The 13,270-nt window shown below is 36.5% G+C and overlaps 1 protein-coding gene across 1 annotated transcript in view; it reads left to right on the top strand.

Annotated features, from left to right (window-relative positions):
* Positions 1-6,812, top strand: part of atp6v1aa (ATPase H+ transporting V1 subunit Aa) — an 11,248-nt gene extending 4,436 nt beyond the window's left edge. The window contains exons 6-15 of the mRNA XM_052100306.1: positions 1,175-1,326; positions 1,433-1,595; positions 3,245-3,353; positions 3,526-3,648; positions 3,764-3,878; positions 4,132-4,195; positions 4,360-4,563; positions 4,804-4,898; positions 5,039-5,210; positions 6,015-6,812. Coding sequence (XP_051956266.1) covers positions 1,175-1,326; positions 1,433-1,595; positions 3,245-3,353; positions 3,526-3,648; positions 3,764-3,878; positions 4,132-4,195; positions 4,360-4,563; positions 4,804-4,898; positions 5,039-5,210; positions 6,015-6,107 — 1,290 coding nt within the window. The 3' untranslated portion in view covers positions 6,108-6,812. The remainder of the gene's footprint in view (positions 1-1,174; positions 1,327-1,432; positions 1,596-3,244; positions 3,354-3,525; positions 3,649-3,763; positions 3,879-4,131; positions 4,196-4,359; positions 4,564-4,803; positions 4,899-5,038; positions 5,211-6,014) is intronic.
* The last annotated feature ends 6,458 nt before the right edge of the window (positions 6,813-13,270 follow it).

Below are 13,270 nucleotides of genomic sequence, written 5' to 3'. Positions count from 1 at the left end.
AAGCTGTTTTAAATTTCAAATGTTCAATGCCTTATCGCGCCGACGTGACCGAGCCCGACCCGAACCCGAACGTTATTTCAAAATATGTGTCCGAACTCCGGCCCGGCCCGGCCCATCGGGTACCGTCGGGTCCCGTCGGGCTCGGGTCGGGTATCCATCCTCTAGCTGCCACCCACATCCTTCATGCTTGGGAAGGTGTTCCTACAAATGATGGTACTATGGCCAAACAGTTCAGTCTGTTTCATCAGACCAGAGGATCTGGCTTTTGTATTGTGGTTTTGGAGCAATGGCTTCTTCCTTCCTGAGCAGCCTTTCAGGTTATGTTGATATAGGACTTGTTTTACTGTAGATATAGATACTTGTCTACTTGTTTCCTCCAGCATCTTCACAAGGTCCTTTGCTGTTGTTCTGGGATTGATTTGCACTTTTTGCACCAAACAATGTTCATCTCTAGGAGACAGAATGTGTCTCCTTCCTTAGCTATATGATGGCTGCGTGGTCCCATGGTGTTTATAATTACGTACTATTGTTTGTACAGATGAACGTGGTACCTTCAGGCATTTGGAAATTGCTCCCAAGGATGAACCATTCTTGTGGAGGTCCAAAAAAGTTTTTCTTAGGTCTTGGCTGATTACTTTTGATTTTCCCATGATGTCAAGCAGAGTCACTGAGTTTGAAGGTAGGCCTTAAAATACATCCACAGGTACACCTTCATTTCAGTACACCTCCTATCAGAATCTAATTGTTTATAGGCTTGACATCATTTTCACAGTTAACTTGATGCATGTAAAATTCTGACACACTGGAATTGTGATATAGTCAATTAGAAGGGAAAAATGTTGTCTGTAAACAATTGTTGGAAAAATTGCTTGTCATGCACAAAGCAGATGTCCTAGACAACTTGCCAAAACTTTAGTTTGCTAATATTATATATGTGGAGTGGTTAAAAAAATTAGTTGTAATGACTTCCACCTAAGTGTATGTAAACTTCTGACTTCAACTGTATAGTACTTTTCACAATACAACTTTTTCCAAAGTGTCAAAAATCCCCAGTGAACAAGCCAAAGACAACAGTAGCAAGGAAAAACTCCTAAGATGTTTAAGTAGGATGAGGAAGAAACCTCATCTTACTTACTAAACACTGGAACATCCCTTTTCATTGTGTGTGTATCAGGATGTGGTTTTGGAACTGGAGTTTGAAGGAATAAAGGAGAAGTTCACCATGCTGCAGGTGTGGCCTGTGCGACAGGTGAGGCCTGTAACTGAGAAGCTACCAGCCAACCACCCCTTACTGACTGGACAGAGAGTACTGGATGCCCTCTTTCCGTGAGTGTCAAGCAGGCACTTGCACGCACAAACACTAATAGTCTATTCACATCTGAGACAGTAGAGGTTTTACTGTTCTAAAATTAATATCCCCCTTGTTTTGCAGTTGTGTTCAAGGAGGGACCACAGCCATCCCTGGAGCTTTTGGTTGTGGTAAGACTGTGATCTCTCAGTCTCTCTCCAAGTACTCCAACAGTGATGTCATCATTTACGTGGGTTGTGGAGAACGTGGAAATGAGATGTCTGAAGTATTAAGAGATTTTCCAGAGGTCAGAATGAAACTGGGTCACTTTAATAGTTAATAGGGTTAAACTCAGAATGGCAACTCACAAAATAGTGCCACAAATACCTTATTATTACTGTGAATGGATTGAAGAATTGAGCCCATTATAAATGTTTGTGAATGTGATGTGAAATTCTCATCTGCTGGAAAAATGCTAGAGAGGGTGGAGTCGTTTAAGGAATATTACACCCCAAATTCTGTCATTATTTACTCAATCTCTTGTTGTTTCAAACCCATATTACATTTCTTCTTATGCTGAACACAATAGGAGATGTTTTAATTAATATTACAGCCCGTCTTTTCAATATAATGGACATGGATATTGCCTCACTTTAAAGCTTTAAAAAGGACTCAAAAGTATTATAAGAGTAGTCCATGTGGCTCGTGTGTCATATTCCATGTTTTCCGAAGGCATACTATGTGTTTAAGTGAGAAACAACCCAAAATTTAAGACGTCCATTGCATGTTCATGAGCGCTATGAGATAAGCACTTTCATGTAAGAACTTGCATTGTTTAGCACTAAACATTTACTCATGTTTCAATAATTTATTGCATAATTGTTTTAATTCATTATTTACTCATGCCATTCCAGATGTTTGACTTTCTTTCTTCTGCAGAACACAAGCAAATATTTGTAGAAGAATATCTCAGTTCTGTAGATCCACACAATGCAATTGAATGGTGATCAAAACTTTAAAGCTACAAAAAGCACATAAATGCAGCATAAAAGTAATCCATATGACTCTAGTGGTTTAAGCCATGACTTCTGAAGCGAACCAGTGTGAGAACAGACCAAAATATATATAAAAAAATGTCACTGTATATCCTGCCATTGCAGTCTCTAGGCACGATCATGATTTTAAGATCTATTACACTGCCTAGTACTTGACGCATTTGCAGAGCACCAGATTGCGTTATGAAGTGTAATCAAGCTTGAATCGCCAAAGAGACTGCAGATGTCAAGATTTATATTGTAAAAGGAGTTACATTTTGGTCTGTTCTCACCCAAAACCGATTGGATTGCTTAAGAAGAATGGATTAAACCACTGCAGTCATATGGATTACTTTTATGCTGCCTTTATGTCTAGTTTCAAAGTTTCGGTCATGATTCACGTTCATTGTATGGACCTACAGAGCTGAGATATAATTCTAAAAATCTTCATTTGTGTTCTGCGGAAGAAAGAAAGTAAAAACCCATCTGTAATGCCATGAGTGTGGTGAGTAAATTATTCATTTTTTGGTAAACTATTCCTTTTAAAGGTGCAGTCAGTAACTTTTGTCTTTGTGTCATTTTGGACTTACACTGACACTTAGTGGATTGGATGCAGTACTATTTAAAATGAATTGTTTTCAATTTCAGATGACATTGTGGAAATGTAGTATTCACAGTTAGCCAATCACAGTCAGGATGGTTACTGAGATTAAGAGAGTAGTATTCGGCTGGTCATGTGATTCTAACATGGCGGCCTCCATGTCTTAATTCTTATGAGTGGTCATGATTTCCTACATGTATTGCAAATTTACAATGGATGTCTTTAGTGAGTTTGAGGAAATAATTACTGAGTGCACCTTAAGTCTTGATTTTTAAAAGGAGAGGCCTGGTTTATATGATTGATAGAAATCTTGTCCAATAGCTTACCATGGAAGTGGATGGGAAGGTGGAGAGCATTATGAAGAGAACAGCACTGGTGGCCAACACTTCTAACATGCCTGTGGCTGCCAGAGAAGCCTCCATTTACACGGGTAAACTCAAGATGTCATGTTCATAAAGGAATGCTGGTGAACCCAGTTTTATGAAACTGATTATCATCTGCAAAATTACTGTAAATTAAACAAAAACTTAAAGAGAAAGTCTGTATAGTCTGTATTTAAATGTATTTATTGAGACGCTTCATAGTATGTTATGTGTGAACAGGTATTACTTTGTCTGAGTACTTCAGAGACATGGGTTATAACGTCAGTATGATGGCTGACTCCACCTCTCGTTGGGCTGAGGCTCTTAGGGAGATCTCTGGTCGATTGGCTGAGATGCCTGCTGGTGCGTACAGTTTACCAGTCACACAATGTTCTGTTTCCACCACAAAGTATAATTCATAAATCAAAACCAACCTTCTACCCTTCTAGATAATCAATACTCCCTTTTTCTTCCACAGATAGTGGATATCCTGCATACCTTGGAGCCCGTCTGGCATCATTCTATGAGAGAGCAGGTCGTGTCAAATGCCTGGGCAACCCAGAGAGAGAGGGCAGCGTCAGCATTGTGGGAGCGTAAGTACACCCAAATAACACTTTCCGAGCTGTATTAATAAAATATGTATGTTGAAGGCAAGCTTGTATAGCTTGTATATTAAGTGATACAACAAGCAGGTAATGATACTAACATTTATTTTGTGAAGGTCATATAGTTTATTTATTTTGAACTATTGTTTGTGGGATTTATAACTTGAGATGTTTTAAGAATTTGACATGGTAATTTCCCCATTATTCTGTGACCCCTTTTGAAATGATGATTTCTCGCTAGTGTGTCTCCCCCTGGTGGTGACTTCTCAGATCCTGTGACATCTGCTACTCTTGGCATTGTGCAGGTAGGTGAACCATGTTGCTTGTCAATATAATTTTGTGATTATATCTTTTTAGGATCATTTTATAATCATTTAACTCACAGTATTTGATGAAATATATAAAACAGTAATAGATTTTGTAGTCATTCTGTCTCCCTTTTTTCTCTCATTTCTGATTTCTCTCTCAGGTGTTTTGGGGTCTGGATAAGAAGCTTGCCCAGAGGAAACACTTCCCGTCCGTTAATTGGCTTATCAGTTACAGTAAATATACACGTGCGCTGGATGAGCACTACGATAAACACTTCCCAGAGTTTGTGCCACTCCGTACGAAAGCCAAAGAGATTCTGCAGGAAGAGGAGGACCTGGCTGAGATTGTGCAACTTGTTGGAAAGGTGTGGAGGACTGAATTTGTGTCCTATGCAAAAATGTGTGGTTGCTTAGCAGTAGTGCATAATTTTAGATGTGTGGGTGGGTGTGTTACACATAGTTTGTCAAATGGTCATTAAAATTGTTTGACATTAGCACTAGTAATGGTGTTAACACAAATCTATCACTACTGTATGTATGTTTTTAGTGTTGATTCTGAATGTACTCCTCAGACTTCTGGGTTTGTTTTATTCCCTTGCCTATAGGCATCTCTGGCTGAAACAGATAAAATCACTCTGGAGGTGGCAAAACTCATTAAAGATGACTTCCTGCAACAGAATGGTTACACCCCATATGACAGGTACAGCCCATCTTAATGTACCTATAAAACCATCATCTGTACACCTCCTATCTGTTGCCTGTTTGTCAATCTGTGCTAATTCGTTCCTACAGCCTTTAAACTGCTGTCTCCCTGCCTCTCTCTCTCTCGCTCTCTTCCAGGTTCTGTCCATTCTATAAAACTGTGGGGATCCTGTCCAACATGATAGCTTTTTATGACATGGCTCGGCATGCCGTTGAAACCACGGCACAGAGTGATAACAAAATCACCTGGTCACAGATCCGTGAACACATGGGAGAAATACTGTATAAAATCAGCTCCATGAAGTTTAAGGTACCAGACGTGGGATTGCTCTTGTAATTTAGATACAGTAGATCAGGGGTGCCCACACTTTTTTGTGTGATGATCTACTTTTAAATGACCAACTCAATAAGATCTACCAACTAAAAAAACACAGTTTCATTTCAAATAAGAAAATGCTTGTTGGGACTACTGCATGTATCCCTACATGGAATTCATCTTCTAATTAATAAAAACAAATATATAGTAATGTTCAATGTTGATATCATTCAGTTTTAAAACTAAACCCAAAACACCTACAGCACAATAGATTACAATAGCCAGGGCATTTACCTTATTCTGATGACTTGCACTGAATGGAATCAGACAGTTTTGCCTAATCCGGGCAGGAGCATCGCAATTTCCCACTCTGTTCTCAGAAGTCCTTGGAAGGCGCTTATGCGCAAACCTAGTTGTCATGGCAACTGAATAAACAAAACCTCGCCTGGTCAATATTTTCTCGTCAAGTGCATGTCAGACAGAAACTAAAAGAAGGAAAGACATTATATTTATTTTTATTAAAATTTAACTAAAGTACATTTACATTTTGTGCGATCTACCAGCATTGCCTTTGCGATCGACTGGTAGATTGCGATCGACGTATTGGGCACCCCTGCATTAGATGGTGGACGACAGCTTTTTTTAGTTGTCAAATGAGATCCATGAATTGCTGTTGAATTTGGTCAATTTAATAAATAATTAAATGGTGCAACGCCTATTTAAATTAATATCATTCCCAGCATTAAGTTTATAGTTTGAGCAACTAATTTTATGTAATTACATGTATTTGTTTTACAGGATCCAGTCAAAGAGGGTGAGACAAAGATCAAAGCTGACTATGCTCAACTGCTGGAAGACATGCAGAATTCCTTCCGCTCACTTGAGGACTAAATGTGACCATTTGACATCACATCTGTCCTCCCCTGTGCTGTGCAGTGTATTTCCCAGTGCTCCCTTCTGCATGTGTACCTCTAGTCTTAATGTACTCTTAATTCTGTTCAGCTAATCAAAACTACACAAATGAAAGTCAGCCAGTAGCCATTGCTAATCTGAATCCAGTCTTCAAAAGGGTAAAAACACACTCTGTAGCTACCAGTTACAAAAAGGAAAACAATTACTTTGTTTCTGAACTAGATTGTATTTGAATATCTTGAGAAAATGCCTCTGTGACCTCTCTGTGCTGAACTCTTGTAAGGACAAAAACACAAAACATTAATCCTCTCTTTTTTTCAACACCTGCTTTCCTATGAGTCCTTGTTGCAAGTGTTAGGAGCACAGTGTTTATTCCCCACTCTGTTTTCTCTGTGAACAATAGCAATGTGTTATAAAATAATGGGAACAATGGAAGTCAGAAAGGGATCATTGAGGCTTCCCTTATTTATTTGAATCTTATTTTGTGTCAGTGTGATTTCTGCTCTATGTGCATTCCTTTTATTGTTCATCATATTCCTGTGAGTGAGTTTGTTTGAATGTTTGTGAGTTGGAGTGTGCATGGGTGTGTGTTTAGATTATTGTGGCTTTTGTAGTGGTGCATTTACCATGTGTTGTTGTTGCTGTTGTGTGTTCAGTTCCAAAGAATAAAAAATATGGAAACTCTTTAGTAGTTCCCTTCTCATTGACATTAATATAAAAATGGTTTTGGTTTCATGATAAGGTGAGTGGAAGAAGCCTTCCACTCTGTGCTCCCACTTTGGTTTCAACCAATCAAAAAAAAATAATATAAAAATAATAATCCACTTTTTTTGGTGACTGTTTTTGCCATCCTTAAAAACAGGCTTGTGCTGGCCTGGAAGAAATATCATAATGTAGTTACTCATGTAACATGAGACAAAAGTCACCAGAGAGAATACAAGTTATTTATTTCAGCCAGGAGAATACATGGGTGATTTTCACAGGAAAGAAACTTAAACACATGGGACAAAAGCATGCAGTCACAAATTTGTACACATCTGGCTCTTTCTGAGGTGTTAAGAAAGGACCCAGATGGATGTGACAAAAGGCACAAAGGTAAAAATGAGAACTCTGCTATTAAGTTCTTTAATCAAAACAAGATACTAAAGCATAGTATGAGTATTGTCTTGAGATCAAGAGAGGAAAACTGATCCTAGATCAGGTCTATATGTTGAGAAAAGTTCTTATGTAGCGAGTACTGATATAAGATTATAGTTTATGCTTAAAGTATCCTTTATAATAATAATAATAATACATGACTGTTAAAGGAATACACCAGTGCTCAATCGCATTTCTCTTGTTTATAGGTGTGTTTAGGTAACTTTATTTTAAATTTTTTAATGAATTGACCTACAACAACAGTAACTTTTGAATGATTTTAACACTTGTCAAGTGACTCTAGTGGAAACTGAGGTGTTGAATTACCTCAGGGCCTGAACACAGCTGGCATATTCTGGTCCTTTATAAATCATTAATGAGATTTTGTTAACTATTAAGAAGTTTCCATGAATCTAGTATTTTAAACAATTATCACATTCAGTGGATGATGGATAAAAATAGAGACTACATTATTGGCTGAGAAAAAGACCATAAAAATGTTTCAGTGTTCGGCAATATTGCAGAACTTGAGCAGTGAGAAGAAGTGAAACTTTCAGTTGGTAAAACCTTTGGAATTATTCAGATTTTCTCACAGATGGCTCCTAAAATTGATGCTCATGTCAGTCACATCAACAAATGAAGAGCATTGCATGAAATCAACACATACAGTAGGCCTATGAATGTTTGCTGAATGACTGGCCATCTTTCTATATACTGTAAACCTTTAAGAAGTTGGGTCATGCAATACACTAATATTTCAAGACAAGAGTAAATACATTGCAAAAACGATTACATAAGAAAAGGAGTGGCCACATTTGAATTCTTACCACAATACCTCATTATAAATGATACATTTTGTGACATGATCTGAAGCAGCCTGTTCAGGCAAGACATCCCCCAAAAATAAATGAACTGAAACAAATTTGTAATTTTATTAGCCATTCGCGCAGAAATCACAAATGCTAAACAGTTCATTCATCAGCAGCTCTTGCTCGTTTTAGACTTGTCTGGGTCATGATGTGGTCACTAGGGTTACCACCATTGCCCTCTAAAATTCCTGGACACCTGATCAATGACCGAAAAACATATTGCTGTCAATCATACAAGAAATAAAACATTATTTATGATTGTTTAGGCTAGTCTTTGTTTAATATGAAAATTGCATATATAGCATACAATTAAATCAAACAATAATATCAATACACTCAAAACAATATTTTAGCCTATTTTGTAAGATACACATTTCAATTTCATAACAAAATGTATCAAATTTTGTAATTTTCAGCTAAATTAAATTAAACTTAAAATATTAACATTTTTAAAAGATTACTAAATTGAATTTGATATAAAAAAAAATAAAAAATCATAAAAAAAAGTTAATTTTTTGGTGTGTGAGTACAAGTTTTACATATCATTTACATATTCTGGACCTAATCAGTTTTCTTCAGTTTATGGTTCACACTGAACATTTAAATGTTTTAAAATGTATAATGTATAAAACATAGGTATGTATAAAGTCTAAAAATACATTCGTACATTTAAACCAAAGGAAATCAAATAAATGTACATAAACATTTACTCAAAAAATATTTTCATGATTTACTGTACCTATTTCAAGATTTATGCGTTTCAATTTCATAACAAGTTTCCATCAATTTGAACTCAAAAATTGGGATGAGGGGGTCACTGGATATGTTCATTGATGCAATCACCTGATTATTCTAGTAATGGGTGAGATAAATGTCTTTCCTTTCACTGATGTCATTCTGTCGCATACTGTGCCAGCTTTGTGCCAGCTTGTTTACTTATACCTTTGGCCTTTTCAGTAACCTCCTCACTCTCCTAACCACCATACTCCATTGCCGTCACTGCGCCGTCATTTCCGCAGGAAGTTCAGTTTGTCTTTGAACTGAGTAGTATCACAGCAACCGGTCCTGCTGCCACAACAATGGCAATTAAAGTGCCCACAGTCTCTTCAATCACACCTGAGCAAAGATTTGAAGCAAAGAGGTACAATTATTTCTGGGACATCTTGTTGCCTGAGATCTGCTCCCTTCAAATATTTCTTAATATGTTATGGTCTTTACACTACATTGGCCCCAAAAAGTATTTAGACACTAGATAACAAAACTGGCCCTCCCTAACATGAGCATAGTCAAACCCAATATAAATTATGCATCTGACTATTGTATTTTATATTGAGATCCTTCAAACCCCTCCCCCTCTCTCAGCTAGTTCTTTGCAGATGCTGAGTATACCACCTCCATCTAGAACAGTTGAGTTTGTTGATATAAAAATTCCCAAAAAAACAGGCCTTCATCCTCCACTGAGATGTTTCTCAATGTCATCGATAGAAAAACACATGACCAGCGAACACATCATCCTCTGTCTCATTTCCTTATCTCACCTTACTTTCTCCACAGCTGGAACACCACCCTCATCACCCCTCAGCGAACAGGTGAACACCACATTCTTCGAAGTCTCTGCAGAACAGTAATGGGTGTTTTCAAATCTGTGGGTGTTTTCAAACCGGGATGGGCGTTTCTAAACTAACCAATGAAAGTAGGGTATCTCATAAAGCCAAGTACAGAGGGGTATTCCAGAAAGCAAGGTTAATTTAGGAGACATCAACCCTGAACTCTCGGTTAATTACGGAAGCCCTGAACCGCATGGTGGAGAAAAAAAAAAAAAAAAAAACGGTGGGGGGAAAAAATGTGTCTCAGTTTCTTCTTGAGTCTGTCTTAATTTTTTTTCTCTCTTAAATTTTTTTTTCTCTCTTATTTTTTTTTTCTCTCTTCAGGATTTTTTTTCTCTCTTCAAAAAAATAAATAAATAAAAAAATTCTCTTCAAAAATCTTTTTTTCTCTCTTCTAATATTTTTTCTCTCTTCAAAAAAAGGAATGCGGTACCAACCTTGGCCACCAGGTGCCACTATCAGTAAACATGTCATCTTATGCTTTTAATGCTTTCTCTTTTGCTATGTGTCATGTGCAGACTTTCATGGTGAAATTGAATTACAATCATAGATTTTAGTATAACAAGTTGTCTATGCTTTTGAAGAGAGAAAAAACAATTTTGAAGAGAGAAAAAACTAATTTTTGAAGAGAGAATTTTAGAATAATAGTAAAGTCACCAAAACTATGGAATAACAAAAATGGAACTATGGGAATTATGTTTTGACTAAACAAAATCCAAAATAAATCAAAACCATGTTAGATTTTAGCATCTTCAAAGTACTCACCCTTTGCCTAGAATTTGCAGACATGTACTCTTGATATTGTATCAACTAATTTCTTGAGGTATCACCCTGGGATGCTTTTTAAACAGTATTGAAGGAGTTCCCATATATGTTGGGCACTTATTGGCTGCTTTTCTTTATTATTTGATCCAAGTCATCAATTTCAAAAACGTAATTTTTTTTTATATAAAATTTTAGTTTTATAATTAAATAAATTAATATGGTGGCACAATTGTATTTCTGCCTACAAAACGAATTTCAAACATTTATGCATACGCCTTCAGATCAAAAGATTTTTAAGATCATGAGAAACATTTCAGTCAAGTGTTTCAAAACTTTTGACCAGTAGTGTAGTTAGTGAAGAAGAAGAATGAGTGATTAATTGCTTAAGCTCTGAATTGCCAGACACAACCTTCATATTGATACTATGGAATGTAATGTTATAAATAACATGAATATTAATTGACTGAAGGAACGGTAAAAAGAATGTGGTTGCTATAATAAAATTATTCTTTGATATTTATAGATATGTTTATTAAATTAATATCATGAAATTAAATTATTTATTAGAAAGGCTAAATTTAAATACATAAAGCCCTTTGAAGAGTGTGAAGGCCTGTCCAATGTGTTCTACATTAAAAATATTACAGTATTAAAAATGTCTCATCAAAAGAAAAAGCACAATGTACACAATTTGTTCACTTCTGAATGCAAATCTGCGGTGTGCGAGACTGGAAATACCGGGGAGCAGAAGATTTGTGAGGTGAAGATTGTATTTTACCATAACTAATTCTTTAAAAGTATAATCGTGTGCGTAATCTGAGTTTCCACGCCCATGTGTCCCTATCAAAAGGGCAAGCATGCACTGACAAACTCTACTGAACTATGCTGACATCTACCTGAAATAAACTCCTACTCTGGAGCAGCTTATGTTCAGAGAGTAAGTTGTTATGGCTACCAACATACCATGGAATTTACCCCAGTTTTTGGAATCGAAAGCTGAGGTTATCCACTTAATCTGACTAAATTTACCCTGGTAAATCGCTTAACCTGCTTTCTGGAATACCCCTCAAGTGAACTAAAATAAAAAAAATATGTATAAACTAACCAAAATGTATACAAAAATAAGATAAAATAAAAATATTTTAAATATATAAAAGATGTATTTTTTTTTTTTATAAGTCATGGGAAAGGAATGTTCTCATTTTAGCATACACTATAAGAAAGGATATACAATTTGTGTTAAGGCAAATTAACTTAACGCATTTATTGCTAAAACTGCGGAGGATGTGGTTAAATATAAATATTTTCATATTATATTTTAATATTTTATATATGAATAATTATTTTGTAAACATAATGTTCTTAATGCAGTTGGCAATCTGTTTCTTTACTGCAAGATCTAAAAAATCACACCCTCTTTGCCTTAGTGGATCATGTTTCTATTTCATATTTGTCTTCTTCTCATTGAGTTAATGTCTCAGTAAGTGCTGCTTCCACAAGAACATGGAATTAGAAGTACATTTACTGGGAAAGGCAGACCAGTAAACGCTGCATTAATGACCAACAATATTTCAAGTGTTCAAGGTAATATGCTCAGTGAGAGCAGTATAATGCCTTTTAATAGATGATAACATGGTCTATCTATCTGTCTGTCTGTCTGTCTGTCTGTCTGTCTGTCTATCTATCTTTCTGTCCATCTGTCCGTATATCAATTTGGCACATTTACTAAAACAAAACGTACAATTGTCAAAACTCGAAGTACAATCCTCAAATCATGTGGTAAATTCAGCACACCACTCTATGTGACCTGCAAAAGGTGATTAATCATAGAATTAACTCATGTTTCAAATGCAAATAATTCAATCAATGAATAATCATAGTCATCAAAAGATTCCTTTATCATTGCTTGGGCCAAGACAGTCAAAATGCAAAGACATCTTGTCAAATGACAGTGTACTCTGAAAGTGTGATAGTTACCCACTATGAAATATTGTCCAATTGCTAACATTGTTTATGTAGGCAGCTGAATAGTATTGATGTCAAAGTCACGGCACACACTATATTTTCAACAAAAAAAATTATTCAAACAGTTTTCATCATTGTATGTACACACTTTACAGCCAAACAAACATATGTAAAGAGCTTGTACAGAAAAAAAATACATACAACAGCAAAATTCAGGAACTACAATATGTGCAAGAAAACAGAAAATATGCTGAAAGTTCATCAACCTCATGGGTCTTCCAATCTCTCCTCTCTGTCTGGCCAAAACATTTAATCTACATCACACCGGATATCCTCCCTCGCAATGCAATGAGGGAAAAACCTTTTGGCATGATGCAGCCACCCCTACAACAATCTACGGTGATATCCTCACAACCAGCATACATTGCACCCAGTAAGGACAACTGTTCGTGAGGATGGTGATCATAAACCTTCAATTTCCATGCAGAAAAGAACCTCTCAATGGGATTTAGGAATGGGGAGTATGGTGGGAGTAACTCCATCAGAAAACATGGGTAAGCAACAAACCATTCCCTCTCTGTATTTGAACGATTGAAACTTACAATTTGGGACAACGTAGCATACGTTGGCAAGTCATTTCTTACCAAACCCCTCTCAGTCTCAGGAATGAGTTTCCAAGAATTGAGGACCCAATGATTGGAATGTGGCAGAGTACACCATTCCCACATATGGGAGCACACATGTAATGTTCCCTCCACGCTGGCCTGGCACATCAAAGGTGGCTTGGTGATCAAATAAT

The sequence above is a fragment of the Xyrauchen texanus genome, chromosome 3, assembly GCF_025860055.1.
Source record: "Xyrauchen texanus isolate HMW12.3.18 chromosome 3, RBS_HiC_50CHRs, whole genome shotgun sequence".
Taxonomy (NCBI): domain Eukaryota; kingdom Metazoa; phylum Chordata; class Actinopteri; order Cypriniformes; family Catostomidae; genus Xyrauchen; species Xyrauchen texanus.
Note: the sequence above shows the minus strand (reverse complement) of the source record. Positions and strands in the feature narration are given on the sequence as shown.